The following is a 24,172-nucleotide window of genomic DNA, read 5'->3' on the forward strand; positions in this document are numbered from 1 at the left end:
GCTTCGGGACATGCTGAGGCTACAGAGCAAACGACCGCTATAAAAGCTGAGTGGTCCTCAACGCGGGGTCCGGGGACCCCCCAGCGGTCCTTCAGGAGGTTCCAGGCGGTCCCCAGCAAAATGATGAGTAGTTCAACTTCGCTGAGGTCGCACCACGTGATTCTGGCCTGATTTCCCACTCGCCAACAGGATTTGGGTTTTTGATATATTTCTTATTTAAATTCTGCTTTTATTCTTTTTTTTTTTTTTTTTTTTGCAGTGATCAAGAATAGAATACAAAATAAATAATCCTGTCTCGCGCATGGTTTCGCATCATTTCCCGTGTTCCTTCTCACGTTGTGTTTTGGTGACGTGGCTTGGACCCGACAGACTTGTCGGAGACTCCTCCCGGTGAAAGATGTTGTCATGTGCGACGCCCTGTCACCGATCAGTCGCGTCGCGTGAAACCACAACGACAACGTTGCAACGTTCCCCGTCACAAGACAGAGAGTCCTGTAGTGTGAACCGCGCAGCGATCTGAGCACTAAGGAAGTCCTGTGGCGCGTCCGTGGCGCGATGACAGCAGTGACGTTGAATCAGTTGTGACTTTAAAATCATTTTCCCCTTCAGACTGAATGTGACCAGATGCGTATTCAGTCGAGGGTCCAGGATGTGAAGGGAAAAATCGCTCAAATGAAGAGGTTTTTCTTCTCGTGGAAACGAGTGCGTGGGCCGTACAGTACATAAAGCCCCTAATGAGCGGCGCCGCGTCCCCGGCGGAGCGGGATGTCACCGCCGACGGAACCTGTACTTTCTCATTTCCTTTGATCCGCCAACAAAGCGGGGAAAAAAATTCCCAAAACAGCACGCAAATTTGCTGTTAGCGACCCGGCGCTTTGAAGGATGCTCGCCGCCTTGATGTCGCCCGGGTAATGTGGATTTCATCTGGAGCGTCCTCCGCACAGCGCCGCGCCTTTGAAGAGCTCGCCCCTCTCCAAAATCCTGTCCCACCTTGTTGTTTCCCCCCCCACCCAAAAAAAAGCCCTCGCTCCGCCGCCGTTGCAGGATGAGAGGCTGCTTTTTCTGAACCGCTCGCAACCGATTCCTATTGCTCCGCGTGCAGGGGAATTGGCACCGCGGTTCATTTTGACTTGGTTTTGGAATGCCGTTCCGTGCTGTGCTGGACTTTGTCGTGTGACCGCGTCTCTCTAAGAGACACTGGGACCTGCCTGCAAAATGGCCGACACCTTCATTCGTCCACAAACAAAATTTGTCACATTATCTATTCCATCTTGTCGGATCTGATCCAGAGTCTGGACTCCAGTCAGGGAGATAGCAGCTCCCGACAGTCATAATTTGACGTTCTCCAACGGTGCCGACGTCTTGGAAGTGAAATAACGATGAAGTTTAACTATGGATCTTTTTTTTTTTTCTGCCACGTCGTGATCAAAGCAGCTGACGTGGATGAAGGTGAACCAGGGGGGACCGAGCGCGGAGGGACCCCTCCGTAGACCGCGGTCTACGGAGGGGTCCCTCAGGGTCTTGGTTGTAGAACCGAGACCGTGTGAAGCCCTGCGTCCATCTCATGATCCATGGCATCCAGGGAATCCTTGAGGAGATCGATTTAAAAAAAAGAGCGCGGCAACGCTGTTCGTTATCTAAGGCCTATCTACATCGTTTTACACTTTCGTCGCAGCTGTAACCGTTCTGTGTTGTTTTTCCCTCCAGTCTCGTTGGTGTCGAGATGAGATGCTCTGCCAGGACAGCTACAGATTTACCTTTGATTTGAGGGGGATTTCAGTGTGTGGCTCAGGCCCTTTGGCTGAATCCGATTTCTTTGAAATCAGCCAAATCTGTTCAAAATGGCAGCATCTCCTCCTTCAGTAGAGATGAAGGACGAGACCATTTCCTGATGAGAGGGATCTCTCCATCTATCCATCTATCTATCTGTCTGTCTGTCTGTCTATCTATCCATCTGTCTGTCTGTCTGTCTATATATCTATCTATCTGTTTGTCTGTCTGTCTGTCTGTCTGTCTATCTGTCTGTCTGTCTGTCTGTCTGTCTGTCTGTCTGTCTGTCTGTCTGTCTGTCTGTCTATCTATCTATCTGTCTGTCTACAGTATCTATCTATCTATCTCTCTATCTATCTATCTATCTATCTGTCTGTCTGTCTGTCTGTCTATCTATCTATCTATATGTCTATATATCTACCACCAATCAACCATGACCCACCTTGTCACCCTTCTTGTTCCCACCCCCACCCGCCGCCACCCTGCCCCACCCTCCCAGGTGGCGCAGCTGCCGCTCTCCATCAGTGACGGGCGCTGGCACCACATCTGCATCACGTGGACCACGCGGGACGGCTTCTGGGAGGCCTACCAGGACGGCGAGCGGCTGGGGACCGGGGACAACCTGGCCCCCTGGCACCCAATTAAACCTGGAGGGGTGATCATCCTGGGCCAGGAGCAGGTGAGGGAGAGCGGGGCGAGGGCGCGCGCATGTGTGTGTGTGTGTGTGTGAGTGTGTGTTTGTGTGTGTGTGTGTGTGTGTGTGTGTGTGTGTGTATGTGTGTGTGTGTGTGTGTGTGTGTGTGTGGTCACCATGGAGTGTGTCTTCAGCTCCCCTGGTTCCTGTTCAGAACCAGGGGAGCTGGCCGGCGAGACCTCGTCTCACGCTACCTTCTTCCCATCACGTCATCCAGCTTCCTCACAGCATGCATCCGTCTAAACACAGGTAACCATGGCAACATGCTACGGGGCATCACACCCGGAACAGTACAGGGGCGCTGTGAACAAATCCTATCTAGGTCAACATATGTTGTCATATTATATTTATTTATTATACTATTATCCTGAATGTCCCCTGTGGGATTAATAAAGTGTTCCTGTGTTATTCTATCACAGCTTGCAGGAGACACAGGCTGCACCTTGTGGCCTGCAGGGGGCGCTGCACCCAGAACCCTCCACGACAGCAAGCCGCTGTGTTTTGAATTTTAATTGCGCTCAAAAAGGAGGATAAAGACGCCAAAATGGAACGTGGAAACCCGGGTTGGGCTGTGCTGTTCAGCTTGCGTCGGGGCGGGGTGCATCACTTGGGGGTTTTGAAAGAAAACGTTTTATTTGTTTGGCTTTGGCGCTCTGAGCTGTCACAGTTCACAGTTATATCCTGATCGCCATCATTTCGTCGTAGCGCTCCATTCCACAATCGTATGTTGCCATTAAAATGTGATAGCAACAGTTAGTCGCGAAAAATAGAATGTGACCAAAGTGAATTCATCTATCGACGCGATTTTTTAGGGGAGACTCAGAACGTCTCTTCTTATCAATGAAAGCCGCACTGTGTAACTTCTGGTATTTAGGATTTGACTTCCGTACAGTTTGGCACCACTGACAAGTCTCGCCCGCTCCGTCGGGGAGGCGGACATTTTGACCGGCGGGTTTATAATGCATGCTTGTTTTTTTTTGTCTCATACATTTTTCCAGGCAAAAAAAGAAAGAAAAATAAAGGTAATTCATGGCCGACGGAGCCGAACGTCGAGTGAGTGACGTCGCGCGGGGAAGCGTTACGCGCCTTTCCGACCCCGACGCAGAACTGTGAAAAAAAAATGTGAAGATTTTATTCGGTGTTTTTTAATCGCGGACAAACAAAGGGAACGGGGGTTAAAATATAAAAAAAGGGAAAGATTCTGGATGAAGCCAGACAACGCTTGACGCGTTGATCGGCTTCGAAAAGCGGAGCCGCGGCGCGGTCCTTGTGGTGTCAAGCTTGAACTCGACCCCATTCGTCCAAAAGCCGACCCACCGACTAACCGCAGCCGCTGAGCCGGCGCGTGGCGTTGTGTTCTGACCGGTATTTTGTTTCTCTGTTGATAAGTTGACCCTGTCGTCCCTCCGCCGCAGGACATCGTGGGGGGTCGTTTCGACGCCACCCAGGCCTTCGTGGGGGAGCTCAGCCAGTTCAACATGTGGGACCGGGTGCTCCGCCCCGTGGACATCATGGGGATGGCCAACTGCTCCGCCTACATGCCGGGCAACGTGGTCCCCTGGGTGGACGGCAACGTGGAGGTGCTCGGCGGCGCCACCAAGGCGGCGCTGGAGATCTGCGAGGACCGTGCCTTCGAGTCCTAAACATGGTCCCGGTGTCGACGGCATCAATGGGGGGGGGGGGGTTCTTTTTTTTTTTTTGAGGGGGGGGGGGGACTTCCAATTCCATTTCTTGCTGCTTCTGTAAAAGTACGACGGAACAAAAGACAAGGAAGGAGAAGGTTTGGCTCCAGGGGGATCTTTGCGTGTTTGGTCTGCTGCCGGACAAAGCTCGCCTGCACCGTCTTGATCCTGAAGACAAAGGGATTTGACGTGGAGCCGCGAGCCGGGCCGGTGGATTTGCTGCCGTGGCGTGCTCTTCTGATCTTCTGCTTCTCCCGTGTTCCCGTCCGCTAGACCAGCTCCCACTTGAGAATCAATTAAGAAACAACAATCCCCTTCATTCCTTCACCTCCTTCTGACGACGCTGCTGCGCCGCTGTGTTGTCCACTCAGCTCCGCTCCGGACGGCCTGTCGGCCCTTTTTAATTTCATGTGCGACGGAACATCCCTCCAATTTTTAGGGAGTTGAAGGGTCCGAACCTTGATAATGAGGAGATGGTGAGGAGTGAATCACGCGGATTAGTTTGCTAAAACTCTGGTTGTTTTGGAGCACACTTGAGAAGAACAAGGCACCTTGCTCTCAGTCAAAAAAACATTATGCATGTGTCGAATAACCTGTGTTGAATAACGATGAAGCTTCAAAATAAGAGCGTATGTTTGTCTGTGTACACGCACAGGCCCACAAATGTCCCCAAAATGACGTAAGAGTGTTTATGCGAGCGTGTGTGCGTGTGGGCGCGTGTGTGTGTGTGTGTGTGTGTGTGTGTGTGTGTGTGTGTGCATTTGTTTGTTTCTTTGTTTCTTTGTTGATTGTATTTCTGGCGTGCAGAGGAACCTGAGATTACCCGTGTGGGAGGAACATTGACATCCTTGTAACTCTACGCTTAATTCCTCCCCCTTCCCCCGCCACCTAGAGCAGCTGCCTCATCCCAGGAGGGGGCGGCGTGGTCCGCCACGGGTTCCAAAAGCGAGTGGGGGTGGGGGCGCTTCCCACGTGCACAGGGCTCTGGGAGAGAGAGGGAGGATCTGGACCTTAGACCCTTTAAAGAGTGTCTTTACCTCCCATTGGACATTCTACGGACGTTTACCATGTGAACGAACAGGACCAAACGCCAACAAACCGGTTGGAATTCTTTGGAATTTCTTGGGGGAAAAAAGTGAATGTTTCTGCAGGTTTCTACAGAAGGTTCCCCCAGAAGGTTCCTACAGAACATTTCTATTGAAGGTTCCTCCAGAAGGTTCTTACAGGAGGTTCCTACAGAACATTTCTATTGAAGGATCCTACAGAAGGTTCCTACAGAAGGTTCCTTCAGAACCTTTCTACGAAAGGTTCCTACAGAAGGTTTCTACAGAAGGTTCCTACAGAAGGTTCCTTCAGAGCCTTTCTACGAAAGGTTCCTACAGAAGGTTCCTACAGAAGGTTCCTACAGAAGGTTCCTACAGAAGGTTTCTACAGAAGGTTCCTACAGAAGGTTCCTACAGAAGGTTTCTACAGAAGGTTCCTACAGAAGGTTTCTACAGAAGGTTCCTACAGAAGGTTCCTACAGAAGGTTCCTACAGAAGGTTCCTACAGAAGGTTCCTACAGAATGTTTCTACAGAAGGTTCCTACAGAAGGTTCCTACAGAAGGTTCCTACAGAAGGTTCCTACAGAATGTTTCTACAGAAGGTTCCTACAGAAGGTTCCTACAGAAGGTTTCTACAAAAGGTTCCTACAGAAGGTTCCTACAGAAGGTTCCTACAGAAGGTTTCTACAGAAGGTTCCTACAGAAGGTTCCTACAGAAGGATCCTACAGACGTGGTGAATGTTGCAAAGACTTGTGGCTCGGGGCTCGTGGACCGAGCGTCATCTGAGAAAAAAAGAAAACAACAACACGAGGCTTTGCTGAGGCGCTTTGTGGCTGCTGTGCTGTGCTGTGCTGTGCTGCGTGTTTGTCTTAAGGTTTGTGTTCATTGCAGTTCATCTCTCTGACCAGTAAGTCCGAGAGACCCTGACACCACAATGCCTGCTCACCCCGAAGGAGGAAAAATAAATTAATTGAATATCGACTCTCGACAAGTACGCTCATCTGTGTTTTTTAACTTTCATCCTCGCAGCAGAAACACCCCCCCCCCCCCCCCCACCCCAATAGATTTCAATAATAAAAAAAAAAGCCATGAAGAGAAAAAAAAACTAAACACTGAAGTCTGTGTTTGCGAAAAGCAAATCCAGGTTCAATGCAGTAGATTGTGGACAGCGTGGAATGTTGTGCAGAGAGGTGTAATGATGATAATTTATGAGGTGTCCAGATGAGAGCGGCGGCTCCTTTCTCCAGTGTCCTTAAAGCTGCTCAAGTGTAAAAACCCAAGAGTTTCTTTCACGCAAAACCCATTTTAATTGCTTTCATTATTTCTGCTCAGCTCAGTCCTGTTGTTTTTTGGGTTTTTCTCCCCCTCGTTGTTTTTCATGAGCACATCAGGTGAAACATGTGAAAATGCAGATTTATTTCCAGCGATGCTTTGTTGAAACGGTGAAATGCCTTTTTTCTTTTTTTTTCCAGCACCACACGTGCTCTTGGTTTGTAGACGATTCAAACCCTTTGCCGGCACTGAGCAGAAAGATAATGGGTTTAAAAAATAAAAATAAAAACAGAAATCAGAAAAGGCAACAGCAAAAATGTGTTTATCATCGCTTTGAATTCCACTTCATGTAAACCATGTATTTATTTACTATGTTTATTCACAGAAATATTTATTTTGATCTTCTCGCCATGTAGTTGAATGTCCTTTTGCACCCAATAAAAGATGAATTCAGCATCCCAAGTGTCAGGAATACTGTGAGTGCAAGGCGCTTTTTATTCAATATAACTAATACAAATCCGTCTAATTCTTTCTTCGAGGATTTCCCATTTTCTCTGGTTCTTTTCAGCTTTTTCTTTGTTACTTTAAAATGCGTTACTCACCTTAATAGCTCATACCTTACTTACCTTGCCCTCGCCTAAGTTTCAGAGATTTTTCACTTTTACCCGACGACATTTAAAAGCAAATATTTCTTCTAACTCTATAACACTGTGAACACAGTTGCAATATGCGGTGTGGTCGGAGCGGCCACACTTGACCCGGATCTAGGTAACTGGTGGATCCAGGGTCAGTGTGGCTGCATACCTGTTGCTCGTTGGCTGGTCTAATGAAGCGGCTGGAAAAGCCCCCGTCCCCACACCCACTCAGGAGAGGAGCCCTGTCATGACGCGTGTATCTGCTCCTGGCTTGTTCCACCTAGCCCCCCTCTCTGCAATGCACTGGTGACTACAACCCCGTCGCCTGTGTCTCTGTGCCACTCGGGCGGCGCCTGGTAGGTGAAACCGCCACACAATACTCGAGTTAAAACATGAAGAATCTCTATAATCTTTACATGTGTATCTGTATACCCCTGAGAGTGACCATGACACCACCAATATTCTATATTTCCTTTGACTATCACCTTTGGAGCGCTCATCTGCAGAGATAAAAAAGGTAGTACTTTATGAAGTATTATATATATACTATATACTATATACTTTTTCTTTGGCTAGAAACGTCAATGTGGTACTTTCACTTCTACTAGAGTGATAGTGGGTCGCGGTGCTTGTAATTTTACTTAAACATTACTTCTTCCACCGCCTGATGTAGTATAAGTCAAACGAGCGGCTCATTTTCTACCACACTGCCTCTAATAGACGTGCACCCAGAGTGCGATTCAGGGAGACGTTGCTTCACAGACAAATGCCCTCATTTGTCCGCTCATTTGGGGCGAGTGTAACGTTGGCTGTGCAGAGTCAAATCCTCTGCAGTGGCAGCCTTCCAGGTGGAGTCCGACGAGTCTGTGCCCCCAGTGGATTACGGGAGCCGTCGTAATGTAGGCCGCCGTGTGCTCGCCAGGCCCCTTCATCTTCCCCCTCGCCGCGAGGAGGTCATGTTGATTTTATCGGGGGGGCTCCCCGTGAGAAGCGCCGCCGCGGGGAAGCTGCAGCAACAGGCTCCAAATGAAAGGAGCCTTTTCCTCCGACGGAGAGGAGGCTCGGCGCCGTGACGAGAGGCGGGGGGACGAGGCGAGTCATCGGGCGGTGCGTACGCTTTCGGGACAGCTCTTTCCTTTCTGAGGATTATTTCCTTTGTCACCACCGCTGTTGCCTGGAGCTGGCAACTTTAATTCATCGCTCTCTCTCTCTCTCTCTCTCTCTCTCTCTCTCTCTCTCTCCCTCCCTCATAGGAAAAGAGGGTTCTGTCAGATGCCATGCTCTTGGACAAATCAGCTGCAAACAGCAGCGCTAATGAAGTGTAATTGAGACGGGAATTGAGCGTCGCAGTGACGACACCGCCCGTCTCCCCCACAGTGATATGATTCACAGGATGAAGGTGTGTGTGTGTGTGTGTGTGTGCGTGCGTGCGTATGATGGTTCAAAAGGGCAACACATCTGAAGGACAACAGCATTTATTAACGAATAGGTCGTTGGGGATGGTGAGGACTCATTTAATATCCTCGTAATCGGAAAAAAAGGCCTCCTATGATGTTTTAAAATGTAGATGATTGATATGCATCGCCCGCTTTACTGACACCGTTCAAAACCTTCATGATGCAGTTTTAATTTGACATAATCCCAAATGATCTTCTCCTAAAATGACTCTGTAAACCACCCACACCTGTATGTGTGTGTGGTGTAAAATAACCATTAGCTCCCACAAACAGTTCAGCTCTGCCACCATTAGAGACACAGCGGGTGATATCCACAGAGACACTTTGGAACTGTGAGGATGATTCGTTGTAGATTTATTTAAAATCATCTTGAACATTCGTTTTTTTTCACGCCAAACAACTTTGCGGCATTAATGTGCAGAATTGAATGAAGGCAAACCGTGGAAAATTTGATTCGATATTGGAAAATGTTTGACTGTGGTGTTGGTTTCATAAGGAACCATCATGTACAGTATTTGATTCAACATACATTTTGGTATCTATCTATCTATCTATCTGTCTGTCTGTCTGTCTGTCTGTCTGTCTATCTATCTGTCTGTCTGTCTGTCTGTCTGTCTGTCTGTCTGTCTGTCCATCTATCCGTCTGTCTGTCTGTCTGTCTGTCTGTCTGTCTATCTATGTCTATCTGTCTGTCTGTCTGCCTGTCTGTCTGTCTAATAGACAGAGAGGCAGGGAGGGAGGCTCTTGCTTCTGGGATTCACCACTTGGTTTGTTTCAGTTATTGAGGTTTTTATTCCCCCACTGGCACAGGGAGGTGCAAGCAAGTGTCTTGTATTTCACGGGGACAATGAAATCCTGCGGCTCAGGCAGACAAATAACATTACAATCTCTACACGTAGCAACGCTGGCTCGCCGTAGGCCCGTACTAAATTAGTGGGAGAAATATTACCAATTTGCCGCTGTTATTTGCATCCAGTTTCTCTGGATCACACCTCACTTCAAGCAGTGGAGACCACACCTGAGGCACAGGAAATCTGGGCAAGGAGTTTATTTAGGTTTTTCTTCTTTCTTCATCCTTTCAGAAGCTTATCAGTCCATTTATTTTCTCTACGTTGTGGAGAGAATGACCATTGTTTTATTCCTTTTTATAAAACAGAGTAATTCAGAATGAATGTAAATACAAAAATAAATATAGCTGCAGGCAGCAATACCTGGGGTCCGGTGTATTCGTTTCGGGTAAGTATTACAGTTTTCTTGATATTTTTGTGCAGTGCATGACAATTTTTCAATTCATCAAACTTCGTGGAGTTACGGTGTCGAGTTTCATAGAATATTTTTTTACGAATTTTGTAATTGACCTTCAGACTGAACTGGACATGTACAGTAAATATAATGTATTTGCCCCCATGTCATTTCATGTCAGCAGTTCCTGTACAACAAGAAGTCAAACATTGATTTTAATTTATAATTTTGACATAGATGTTTGAGAAAGGTCAGTTATAAATAATTGTTCCAAATTGCTGCGTTTATAGTTCTGATATTGTTTGTAAGTGCAAAACAGATGAATTATTAAATTAGTACAACATATGATGAAGCAAGTCAGAAAATAGTTTTATTCAACAGTTGTCCAAAACAGCTGGACAAAATAAGTCAACAAATATCACAGTATTTAGAACGATTGTGTCAAAAAATCAAAAAATGTTATTAAAATGGCAATCTTAATAAAATAAAATAAATGAGAAATAGACAGATTGTATAAAATTGTCAAAGTAACTCACACCAGGTAACTCCTGTCGTCGCACCAGGTTGCCTGGGTACCTGTCCTCTGGTGCTCTTGGTGCGCGGGGCGGCGGGGTGCGAGCTTTGTCGGTGGGACTGGCTCATGCTTCTCGGGGCCCGGCGTGGGCGTTGCTCCGCGGGCTTCCTGCTTCTCTGGGGCCCCGGGGGGTCTTCTGTGGCTGCAGGGCAGGGTGCTCGGGGCTTTCCTGCAGCCGTGGGGGGTCCGTGCCGCAGCAGGACTCAGGGGGGGGCTTCGGGACCTTTTCCGCTGCTTGGAGGAGCTAGGACATAATACTGACCGTAGCACCAGAACCAAGTGGGATGAGTCCTGTACACACACACACACACACACACACACACACACACACACACACACATACACACACACACATACAGGCGGTCTCATCACACACACCACCAGCACCTGCTTTGAACACAACCCAACGCCCTCCTGGTTGCATTACTGTCCGTTCCTCCCTCATTTACTGCCATATCTATGACAGGAAGAGCCCTCGTGCCCAATCGCTGTTCCAGTTTTCCTGGACTTAATTTACTCAGTTTTCTCGATACATAATTGGCGTCCGATTTTTTTGTTTGTTTGTTTGTTTGTTTGTTTGTTTTCTTTTCTTTTTCCATGTACATGTTGTTGTTTGGTTCCAAATATTGCATAATAGTTCCCCAAAGAGGGGGGGTCGGCGCTGCTTGTGTGCTCTGCTCGTCCTGCAGCTCGTCCACAGGACAGAGTTGTTGCAGCAGTTGTTGATGGTTAAAGAATGAATAAAGAGTCGTCGCAGGTTGACAAGTTGAACTCCGCCTGCAGACTAACTCTGTCCTGGATGCAACGGAACAAATACTATGTGTTGTATGCCAAGCATGCTGAAAGCACAGGTTAAATAAGAGAAAGAAAAAAAAAAAGATAATTGCACATGAATTACCCAAAATCATAAAAATGCGTCATTATTTAACAGTGATTTCTTAGGCGCTCCGTCAATGGTCATAACGATATTATACAAAGCAGAGTCATATTAATCTACACCAATACAGCCAGGAAACAGATCTGCGCATGTTATTTGGAATGTTGTATGAAACATCATTTGTCTTGTGGCAATTCTGTTATTGCAATATCATCCCTTCCTGCAACATCATCATTTATTCTACCAGACTTTTTCATACCCTGATAAAGATTATTTCCTTTAATCAAAGCATCATCCTGTGTCATTCCGTGTCCATGTGCAAACATTCTAGGTCTTGTTTTTCAGAACTGCTGTGTTGTTCAACTCATACATGCACATTGTTTATAACACTGACGTCTGGGGAATCAACACTTAGTTTGAAAGTTTTTCCATTAGCGTTTTTTCCATCAGATTTTTCTTCCGTACTTTTGTTTTTAATATTGTGATTGACCTTGACAAATGGATTTTTGGACAATAGCTTCTATGTTGTCATAAATGTTCGGCTATTTTTTGGCATCTGCGACAATAACAAAATCAACTTTTGTAATTACTTTTCACAACAATAACAATAAATACATTTCATTTTAGAAGTATATATCAATACATGCTAGTTAAAAACTAAAGTAATTACTACTTTATTGTATTTCTTCTGTTGATAATCTACAATTGGAAATTGCAGTTTGATAGATGACTTGTCTATATTTTAATGCAGAAGATTTATAGAAACTTTAACATTAATTCATCATTAGAATTATTATGGAAGAACTTGTCAACACTTCAAACACTTCCGCCTTTTCATTAAAGTTTGTTAAGTTACGGTGTAGGAAAATAGTTGTACATAAAATTTACTAAAAAAGTTTGTTTATTTTTGAATTTAAACTAAATATTTTCATCGTTTTAACTTACCTTGTTGTATGTAGGTACATCTGGAGTCTTAGTGATGGTAGGTGACGTTGTCTCATACAGCGATTCACGTGGATTTAGGATGCCAGTTGAATTCCCGTAATTTAATTGTTCATTGTTTTCCTTGGATAACATCTTCAATAAGTTACATTTCCATGAAATACTTTGTATTTTTGTGAGTAATTACCATTAGAAGAAGAATCTTTAATCATCACATGCCACACCACACACGCGCTGATGGTGCTAGGGAAATGGTTCCTCTGCATTTGACTCATCCTGGCTTGTCCTTCCTCTGGGGGGGGGGGGGGGGGGCGCAGCCAGGAGCAGTGGGCCCGGGGACCTGGTGACGAGTGTCCATGGCTGGTCAGATGATGTTTTTGGTGGGCGTCCTTACTGATGTTAGATGGAGGAAACCCCATGTGAGCACGGGGAGAACATGCAAACTCCACACAGAAAGGCTCCTAATGGGGAGATAACTCACCGGAGCACGGTGCCAACAGTGCCCCAGGTGGGAGTTGAACCCAGGACCTTCTTCCTGTGAGGCAGCGGTGCAATGCACTGTGCCACCGTGCCATTGCACGCCTTCTATTTTTCCAACCCCTCACTGGATCTTGAACGCATCACTCATTTCAGTGGAATAGACTCGAAGTGGTCACGGGCTTTTGTGGATTTTTTTTTTTTTCGGATTTTCCATTTATCTGGCAAAGTATTTGGGACCACAGAGATAAAATATCAACTGAACACATCTACAACCATCTACCAGGTAAGAAGGTACATAACTTAAATATACACGTAAATTGATAATTTGGTAATGCCAAAACACTACAGAGTGACGGAGTCTACACCGTACACAACAATAACAATAAATATCTCCTTCCAACTGGACATTCTCAATTCTCGGAATCTGTACATTTAGAGTTAATAGTATGATGACGTCATAAAGCGTCTTCGGTTTTTCACTAATATCTTCTCCATATGTGGATCAATTTGGATGGAACGTAAACCAGCAGATGTTTGTGACATACCGGTTTAAACAACACCTTAAGCTTATATCATTCTTGTGTTCCAGATGGTTTAACATTTTTACAAAATTCCGAGAATTAGCGCTCCTTCACAGCAACCCTTCATGGGACGGGGAGTGAAATATATAGAAATGTCACTGAGAAATACATTTTAAATATCAGCTTTACTTGACACTGCCAATAAGAAAAAATGAAAAAAAGAAATAGAATTAGAGCTCCGTATTTTGGAAAATAGATTTCTGTTACTGAACAATCCCAATCCCTTGGCCACAGTTACTGGTAGAAATAAAGAAATAAATATCAAACATACACTTTGAAACACTTTTCTATCCGATGCCGTTTTACACCATTTTATTCTCAGTATTCCAGTATTTCACAGAAAACACCCGCTGCCTGTACGAAATAAAACTGCATCTGAGGAGTTTACTTCTTTGGCTTCGTATTAATTCACAAAATAAATAATTTAAGTCCTCGGCAGAATTAAAGAGAAAATTCTCTGAGGCGTTTGGATCCCTCTTCTTTCCGTCAGCTGCTCGGCTTACGAGACGGAGGAACAAACCGAAACCTCCGTCGGCTGCGGCCGCTGCCTCCTCCGCCTTCTGGTAGAAAACATTCTATTCAGCTTTCTCTCTTTCCTGAGGACAATTTGGAATTCAGACGTTTCGGAAGCAAAAACTCTGACTTTCTTGTGTGGAGGTTAGGGTTTTTAAGGCAGTATTTTGTTTTCTCTGTGGAATGTCTTGTCTGTCTGTCAGTTTGTCTGTCTGTCTCTCCGTCTGTCAGTCTCTCTGTTTCTGGATAATCTTGCCGTTCATCCCTTAAAATAAAGAATCGTCCTTGTTGAAGAAACATGAAATGTTTGTTCCTAATTTAATCTGTGGTTTAAGTGACGTTTTTCATTTAAAATAACGGGAACGATGCGGTGGTCCGAGCCTCCGTTTTCCAAGGCTCAGCGCCATTGAGAACGTATCTTCCCTCCTATTGGCTGTCACCCGGCGCGCGGCGCTGCTCATTTGCATAAGGTTGAAACAGCTCGAAGGCGCCACGCGCTTCCACGCCCTTATATGGGCAATTCAAGCAGCCACTCCCTCGCCCCCTACCTGTTTGCCTGCGCTCCCTCTGCCTCCTTGGCTGCATCCACCTGTTGCATCCACCTCTCTACAGGGGGTTTCAAACTCATCACTCCAATAAGTCCGATCACTTAGCCTGGTTACCAAAATCAAACGAAGCTAAATAAATAAAGATTATATTTAAGTAAAATCTGAAAGTAAATCTAAGAGCACATCCCATAGTTGTCTGTCGGAAACGCATTTCTTTTAATACTTTATGGGTCGTGAGAAAAACAACTGTTCTGTACCGTTCGATGTTTCAAATTAAAGGAAAAAAAAATACAGAGAAACAATCTCACCTGTAAATTCTTCTGAATGGTCAGGTCTAAAGAGGAACAAGGACACACGAGGCAGGAGTTTGGTTTGAGGGAATTATTTTCCTTCTTTAAAAATAAATCTAAAAATCCATCCGCGAATGGATGGATCATGCCATTTGGAACAGCACAGAACACAGCACCGGACTTTATATCTGGAACTGTAAACACCCCGAAGCTGCATATTACAGGTTATTGCCGTTGCAGGGATCATTGCAGCGGCTTCTGCTTCGTCTGAGCGTCCACATGGATTTTTTTCGTGTTAAATTTTAAAGAGGTGTGTAACATGATAAAAATCTAATCTGACGTTTGCTGCGACCGGACTGCAGGGGCTGGATGTCTGAAACTGTTCCCCCTCTCTGGCCTGAACCTCATTTCACAGCGTGATAAGCACACTGTGAATTGTTTTTATTGCTGTCAATTATAATTAGGAATATAATTGTCCCTCTCTCTATTTTCCTGACACAAACCGTAACATGATTATTGGACTATTTGAAGTGGTTGTCGTCCTTTGGCTGTGAATGCGCTGGGAGCCTCTTAGTTCAAAAGAGATTTTCTCAGGTTCCATTTTCCATGCTTATATACACAGTATGTTATATTCCTTTTACCATCACACGGTTCTGAACCTCGGGGCTGTTTTCTCGGGCTCCTGAACACAAACACGAGCCCGATCCACAAAGCTCCCTCTCAAACCTCTGACAAAAAAATACAAGTATTTGTATTTCCCAGGATTTAACTGGACTCAGATTTAAGTTTAATGACCTTGCTCTGGGCTTGAGGACATTTTAGAAACTTGAACCGCGCCTTAATCACAGCTCAGAGGCGTCAACGCGAGGGATACACAGGTGCACGTTTATAGGGATTTTTGTTTGGATTTCAATGAATTAAAGTATGTCACGCATAATATAATGCTGCAAAACGCAACATGGGAAGTCAAATTCTATCAACGAGCCCCATATCTTATATTTTGGAAGTTGAGTATTTTCTATTTACCACAAAAATATACATTGCTGAACACTTGTCCACTAACCGAGCTGTTATGTGCTTGGTTTACAGAAAACAAAGATTTATATTTATATTTTTGGGAAGCAAGCCTGCAACTATGTGCTGTCAGCATGCAATACAGAGTATTTGTTCCGTTGCATCCAGGACAGAGTTAGTCTGCGGGCGGAGTTCAACTTGTCAACCTGCAACGACTCTTTATTCATTCTTTAACCATCAACAACTGCTGCAACAACTCTGTCCTGTGGACGAGCTGCAGGACGAGCAGAGCACACAAGCAGCGCCGACCCCCCCTCTTTGGGGAACCATCTGACCATGTTTTGGTCCGGAAACAACGAATCATCATTACTTCTCCAAGAGGGAGAATCGCGCGGCGAGACAGATGAACAAAGAAACATCAGATGGCAACATCTATTGACAAAACATAATTAAGTCCAGGAAGATTGGAGCAGCGGTTACGGCCCGTGGCCTCTTCCTGCGATAGCTACGGCAGCGAAGGAGAGAGAGGGAGAAGGAAGTAATTAGGAGGGTGTTCAGGGGACTATTCAGGCAGAGGCTAAGAGTGTGTGTGTGTGTGTGTGTGTGTGTGTGTGTGTGTGTGTGTGTGTGTGTGTGTGTGTGTGTGTGTGTGTGTGTGTGTGTGTGTGTGTGTTGATCCCGGCCGGGGAGTGAGGCTCAGAGGTAAGCTTTTGGGATAATCAACCGAAGTCCCTTTACGTCAATCGTGAGCGGGGAAAGGGTGGGGGGGGAGCCAAAGCAACACAGGCTCTCCCGGGTCCACGGCGCCGGCGGTGTTCCGGTTTCCCTCTGCCGTTGTCTACCTGGTGACGCACAAAATGGGAGGACTTTTTTGCAGAGTCAACGGGGCACTCAACGACGTTGTTCCCTCTGCTCCCAGCTATTCACGACGGCTGAGGGAGGGAGGCCCACACACCGAGTCTGGTCGCCTTCCCCTCCTGCACAGCGTGAGTCCTCTCCTCCCGTGTGGGGCGGACCTGTCATGTCTGATCTGGCCCAGCTTGGTTCGTCCACGTCTCCAGCCGCCGCCCCCGGATTTACCTCCACAACCATCCTGTTTTCGAAAGGGATTTTTTCGAATGACCTCTATGAGAGGTTCAGTCTTAGGAGGCGGTTGAAGGATGTTGTTCGCTCATTTGATTTTGACTTTTAGAGGCGGCTGTAGTTGAAGGAATTGAAGGAAGCTGGAACCACCAATATTATACCTTTGGATTAAGGTTGTTAATGATGGATGAAAACTGTCTTTAAACATGTGTTCCGGATTAGTAACTCCTTGTCATTTCCACGACCTGAAGATTATTGGTCTTTTTTTAAACCAGAAAATCTGCGTTGTGCCAGATTGGGTTGAATTAGTTTGGAGACAGAGTGTGACCACTGAGTTTGAGCAATCTCTACCAGGCTGACGTTGAAATGGGTTTTTAAAGCAATTATGTTTTCTTATTGATTCGGTGAGGAATAGGAGATCAGATAATGATAGCTCCTGACATTGTGTTGGTTCAATGCCTCACCTTCCATGGCCCAGTTGTTGCTCTGGTTGTAAACATTTAGTTATAAATTGAAGATGGTTCGCTAGATAGCAGTGAAGTTTCTTGATGATTTTGATGTGTTGATGAAGAAGGACTGACCGCTGACGCTGACTTGATTAAAATAATAGGTTCATTACAAAAGAACAGCATCAGACCAGACTTGCCATGGCTCGCCCGGGAGAGAACAGAGCCGGAAGTATTCTCTGCCAGATGGAACTTGGGAGTGTCTTTTTATGCTTGTCCAGAGACAACGTTGCCCATCTGATTCCAACCTATGGGTCACAGGTCACATTCCACCTACCTTATCACCGGGGCCCCTGGCAATGGGCTCTCTCTCTTGAGACCCCTGGCAACGTCTGTTAGTAATTATATTATACAATGGGGACTTTCTTGGGATGCCAACCATTCCAGACACTTCAGTAGTATTTAATGTTTGGGGCTGCTCGGCCTCCACAGTCTTTGTTTTTCTGTAGTGTTGTTAGTTTAATTCTCGGTTTCTTGTGTTTCAAATAGAACTCATTGATTATTGAGTGAGAGTATTAAACCAATTGACTGTTGGTTGAACTGGGGTCATTGAAAATACATAATTTATCTTTGGCAGTATATTCATTTTCACTGCTGCTTTCCTAATTAATGAGATGGCGAGTTGCTCCATCGACTGAGGTCTTCTTCAATTGATTTGAGCAATGGAGTAAAGTTAAGGGTAAACAAATCTGACGGATTGGTGGAGATATCGATACCAAGGTGTCTAATGTTGCCCGTTGTGATGATTAAGGGAAATTTCTGGGGTACTGCGTTTCAGTCCTCCCCACTGGGTGGTAAGACTGTGGTTTTAGTCCAGTTTATCGAGTCTGAGATGGCAGGAAATGTAGATATAAGATTGAACGCTTCCGGCAAATATAACAAAACATGGTCTGCATATAAGCTGATCTTTTGAACAGAGTTTCCTGTTTGCATGCCAGTGATATTTCTGTTGTAAACGGAGGGTTCAATGAAGATGGTGAATAGTAAAAGGGAGAGCGGAGGTCCTTGTCTCGTGCTGCCTGGTAGAGTGAAACGCTGTGAAGTGTAACCATGGTGATGACAGAAGCAGATGGTGAGTTGTAGAGGATTCTGATCCATTGAATGAGCGACTCTCCAAAGCCAAATTTGTTGAGGGTGTCAAAGAGATATGTCATATTAATATTATGTTTTTTGGACAACTGAAGAAGCAATAACAATTTTTAAGTTGTTCCTTTGAGATATGCTGATCAGACTGAATAAATGAGGCATATTGCAGGATGAGTGTCTGCCTTTGACAAAGTCTGATTTGCCTGGGTGAATTATAAATGGAATTACTTTTTCAATTCTGTTGGTGAGAGATTTACTAATGATCTTTACATCACGATTAATTAGGCTTATGGGTCTATAACTGGAGTTGAGTGTTGGGTACTTTTTGGGTTAAAAAAAAAAGAAAAGAGCAGTATTCATGTGCGGAGGCATAGTGGAGGTTGACCTAATCTTCATATCCATTCTGATGAATAATGACCATATAAGTAGCCAAAAGTGTCTATAGAATTCCACTGGGTAGCTATCTGATCCAGGTGATTCTTCGACAGTGAGTGGTTGATCTAGTGTGGTAGCCTGCTCTGTGGATAGCTTAGGGAGGTTGATATGATCGAGGAATGAGTTCATGTTTGATATATTTGATTCATTATCTGAGTGATATAGTTTATTTTAAAAGTCTCTGAATATTTTCTTGATGTCTTTCTGGGTGTGTGTTATCCTACCCTGTGGATGATTGATGGCTGTAATAAGGGTTTTTTTCTCTATTGCGTTTCAATTGATTGGCAGGGAATTTACCTGTTCTGCCATTGAACTCAAAATAATTCACTCTTGTTCATTGCATGAGGAAATTAGTCTTTTGATGGATGATAGTATCAAGTTGAGATTTAATTTTCTGGATCTCATTTCGGATTTGCCCAGTGGGTGAGTGGGCTTGTTGGGAGTGCAAGTCTTTTATTGTTGATCATTGTTCTCATAAATTTTGGCATTCTTTTCCTTTCTTTTCTCTTGTGAGTGGAGAATTAAATAATACTACCATCTTAGCAATTTCCCAGAGTAAGGATGGTGATATTTCTGGTGAGTCATTCAGTTCCACCTGCCAGGAGGGTTCGGGTTGGTCACATTAATGAGACTGAAACCTGCCAGGGTTCTGTCCTGAATCCTCCCTGATCTCCCTGATCTCCCATTATTTATCTTTTGTTTTCATGTTTTATTGCCATCTGGTCATTTTATCAGACCATGTCACTGAGCTCCATGTAATTTCGGATCCCCCCACTCCCTTTTGCTTTACTGCCACTCCCTTCCCCTCACCTGATTTCCCATCCCCGTGTCGTCCCTCAGTATAAATACCAGTCCACTTCCCTCTGTTCTCTGCCAGATTGTCTCTTGTAATTTGCTGAGCTTTTCCTGTAGCTACTGCCGGAGTTCTGTCCGAACATCTGCCTGTTTCCCCAGACTCTGCTTCTCTGCCTGATCGCCTGGACTCTGCTTCTCTGCCTGATCCCTCTCGGATACATGTGCCTTCTCTGACTTGTCTCCTGGTTTTGATCCCTGTCTGTTTTTTGGAATAAACCTTGTAGACTTCATGGTTATGGGTTTGCTCCGCTCGACCCATAAGCACTGTATATGTTTGTGTGTGTGTGTGTGTGTGTGTGTATGTGTGTGTGTGTGTGTGTGTGCATGTGTGTGTGTGTGTGTGTGTGTGTATACATATACATACATATAAAAAAAACAATACTGTATATAGAAATAAAGTAGAAAGAAGTAGAAAGACTTAATATTTTTTTATCTGAAATTACAGTAGAATACATATACGGAAATCTCAAATTGTCTGTATCTTGACTCAAATTAGAGATAACGTTTTCTGGATTTGACCGTAGCCTTTAAACATCCACCATACACAGCAAATTTGAAGTCACATATTTAACACCCTCAGAGTTCAAATGGATACTCGTTACTGTTTATATAGGAACGACTGTGAAAGTTAAATTAACACTTTTGAAAGAGTTTACATTTTAAACTCTATGACAGTGTTGCGGAACACACTCTTTTAAGACTAAGTCGGCGTTCCAAGTTCACTCATTGGAGCCGCTTACGGAGTGACTGCTCAACACTGCCCCAGTAATCAGGTAACAGTTGGTGGTGTTAAAACGTACACTAAACATGTGCTGAGGATATAACTGATACAGGGTACATAGTCCACTGGGATTAACACTATTAGAGTTAAAATGTACAATCTGTTAGTGTAACCATCCCACCACCCATGTGCAAACTCCAAAAAGTACTGCAAACACAATTTTTAAATTTTCCTTTACTAAGGCCTTCACATTCAAATTCGTCATATACAATATATTCCTGCCAAAAACATGAGGCACCTTTTAACTGTTGTACAATGCAGCTTTCTGGTAAAACATAGAAAAATGAGTGTTTAGTGTCTCAATTCACGAGGTGTAACAATTGAAACATTATGCACTCAGTCAACGACATGAAAAGCATGAACGTCAACATTCATTTCTCAGAAAGATACAAACAGTCTCACTGAACTGGCATCTCATCAACAACATCTGTGGAGACAGGACCCGTGTGATATTCAATACCATGTAGTCTAAACCAAGTCGTGGCACGTATTTCACTTGACATATCAATTTGAGAATGCCCTGAAATCACATCAATCATCAGTCAGTATTTCCGATTTCAGACGCTGATTCCCAATGACAGGCGACAGCGTTTTGCTGTTTCTTCACAAGGGACTTGGTTATATTCTGCAAGTTTTTTATGCCGCACTTCAAGAATTTGCATATGGCTTCGTACCTCATACTCCGAACATGTACCAAAAAGGACCAATTTTATGTATCCACTCAGGATAACGCATCATGGAGTGATGCTTTGGGATCAAATTATTTTGAGGATACAAATCTGTAAATAACCTGTAATGCTCTTCAATAAAATGTTTTGAAAACACAGTCATTGACTCCGTGATACGTGGGGAAAATACGATGTTGACGATGTGCGACAAAGGTAACAACAAATGCCAGTCACCTCCTGGGACGACATCAGCCACGATTAGTGGGAGATGCCCAATAGAGCACAACGTTTGACTGGCATTAAGCCCAAAACCACTGCCCGCACAAAACGTCTTTACGTGTGTTGGACGATTGTTTTTGTCCACAAAGCCAGAGTTGAATGGATATACACGTTGTTTTCAATGGACATGAAGTTCCGATTGAAATATTCGAACAACAACTTAGTTTGATACGGTGCCGGGCCTTCTACGATGTCCTGCAGGACGTGTAACACAGAGTTATACTCAGAGTTATACTCAGAGTTATACTCAGAGTTATACTCAGAGTTATACACAGAGTTATACACAGAGTTATACTCAGAGTTATACTCAGAGTTATAGAGTCAGATGCATGGACGTGCGACAAGGAGTTGAGGATTCTAATGCGTTTGACCCCAGAATGAGAAGTTTACCCTCGGACTTTCAACAAGACGCCTTCGATGCTGCTCATTGGTTGGTTTGCTGCGTGACGTCACGCGTGGATCGTTTTCACTCAACACTGTTTGAGTTGATGCTTTGTCAGTAAGACACATACAGTACTCACCTTATTCACATGCACTGAATATACAAACAGCCTATCCCATATACATAACTCTATTCCCTTTACTTCTAATTTGTACCCCCACTGTGTACAATCCTTTTGAGTCTTATTTTATTTTTATTTTATTGACATTATTCTATTCACTAACTGCAAAACGTTTTAGGAATCAGTCATTTTCTGTTAGTTGCTAGGTAGGACTTAGGTTAGTAATTATGTTCAGTTTGTCTATTTGACTATTGTGCATAATCTCCGGGTGCGTTGCAAAGACAATTCACTGCATATTATGTATGAAAGTATGTTCAGGGGTACCTTGAGTTACCAGCGCACTAACATACAAGTTTTCCGAGTTTGAAGCTGTCGTTCCGTCCATTTTTTGTATTGATTTGCGAGCAAAAATGAGGGTCCAGAGGAGCGAGGTTCAGGTGCCGCCGCTGGTGGGCGTGCGGCCACATCCCGCGTCTGACTCCTTCGCTTCACGTGGTGACCTGAGCGTGGAAGCGTCACTTTTGTGTTTCGTGCTTGCGGTTTGTGCTTTTTGTGCAGTTATTTTGCCAATTTTGTTTTTCAAACCATGGGTCCGAAAAAAATTAAGTGCTGAGAAGAAGAAGCAGATAATGTCGTTGACTTAAAGAGCAAAATAATAGAAAAACGTGAGCGAGGTGTGCGTGTGATGGAATTGGCGAAGCAGTACGAGCGTAGTACTAACATATGTACCTTACTGAAGCAGAAGGAAACGATAAAGGGTACTACGCCAGCCAAGGGCGTTAGAATGTCTAAGCTGCGGACCTGTCCATGAAAAGATGGAGAATCTGCTCTGGGTGTGGTTGACGGAGAAGCAGCTCGCAGGAGACAGCGTGACGGAGGCTATCATCTGCGAGAGGGCAAAAATGATCCACACAGTCTCTTTTATTGTGTTCTATTATGTTTTTATACAATATTTGTTATTTATAAACACATTTTTCATATTTAAAAACACGTAACAAAAAAAAAATTGGGGTGTTTTTCGGGGGCTGGAACGGATTGATGGCATTTTAATTAATTTCAATGGGGAAAATTGATTCGCTGTACGAGCAGATTTACGAGCTCTGTCACGGAACGAATTAAACTCCTAAGTCAAAGTACCACTGTATGTGTATGAAAGTATGTATATGCATGAAAGCATGTATGTGTATGAAAGTATGTATATGTATGAAAGTATGTATATGCATGAAAGCATGTATGTGTATGAAAGTATGCATATGTATGAAAGTATGTATATGTATGTGACAAATAAACCTCTCGAATATTGAATCTTGAATCTTGAACATCCTGCAGTCATAGTTGCACTGGAAGATTCCACGTAACCAAGAATAGAGTTCGGACCTAAATTGTGCAACGGTGCCAAAGAGGTTGTTCAGCAAGTGGCGCCTTCATTCCTGTTTGCTCTCGTACTTTCTACGCCTTCTACAAACTGAGTTTGTATTTTGCCAATATATTTATATGCCATATATTTTTTTGCGTGTTTAGCAATGAAATAAAGACATTTGATGGAGAGAGTCACCGAGAGCAGCAGATCTATTCATCTGACCACACGCTCCCTCATGCTTGAAAAGGAATGTTTTGAACGGGGGTATACAAATGGAAGGGTGGTGTACTGCTACCTGCTCATATACAGTACTCCAGATACTCTGTTCCTCTTTGAACCACATCTCACTCCGAGAGTCAGTGTCACACTTTTTGGCTGGAAAGCCATAAAAGCCAAATATTTCTAAATGTATTTCCTTGTGAGCCATATAACATTTAATAAAGCTGAATGCAACTTCATGCGTGCATTTTTGTAAGTGAGACATACATTTTTAACGTATAACATCTCTGAGTACTTCAAAAAGCGCAACATATAATACACTTCTCTTTATTCCTCTTAAAAATATTGTTGTTATACTGCAGCTAACCGATAATAAATGAAATACTTTTTAGCATTGACGCGACTTGTGGTGCCGCCTGGTTTTGCCGGTGGCCTTGTCGTCTGCTTCGTACGTAGTGAGGTTGAGCTTCATGCCGCGTGGAGGTTCCATCAGGTCAACGTTATTATTTGTCACGTACATATTTTAGTTTTTACTATCTCTCTCCGCTGGTGTTCCCATCGCCAGCTCCGCCCGCTGCGGTGCAAGTCTTTTCGGCGCTCCGTTCAGCGCCTTGACCTCACCCACACGTCTGAAGCCTTGGTTTCAGCGACCTGCAGCTCAGAGTCTCCCACGCAGACCCCGGGCGGATGCACGTCAGGTTGGCGTTGTCCACCGCACCCTGGTGTGGATGAGCGATGAATTTAAACGGGTAAGAGCGCTCATGAAATTCTCTCCAAGGCGC

General features: G+C 44.5%; 1 protein-coding gene across 1 annotated transcript in view; it reads left to right on the forward strand.

Moving 5' to 3' along the window:
• Positions 1 to 4,107, forward strand: part of nptx2a (neuronal pentraxin 2a) — a gene marked incomplete at both ends in the record, with an annotated part of 16,140 nt that extends 12,033 nt beyond the window's left edge. Inside the window, 2 exons of the mRNA XM_080009646.1 lie at positions 2,270 to 2,449; positions 3,880 to 4,107. Coding sequence (XP_079865772.1) covers positions 2,270 to 2,449; positions 3,880 to 4,107 — 408 coding nt within the window. The remainder of the gene's footprint in view (positions 1 to 2,269; positions 2,450 to 3,879) is intronic.
• Positions 4,108 to 24,172: the final 20,065 nt, after the last annotated feature.

The sequence above is a fragment of the Zeus faber genome, assembly GCF_960531495.2.
Source record: "Zeus faber genome assembly, chromosome: 11".
Taxonomy (NCBI): domain Eukaryota; kingdom Metazoa; phylum Chordata; class Actinopteri; order Zeiformes; family Zeidae; genus Zeus; species Zeus faber.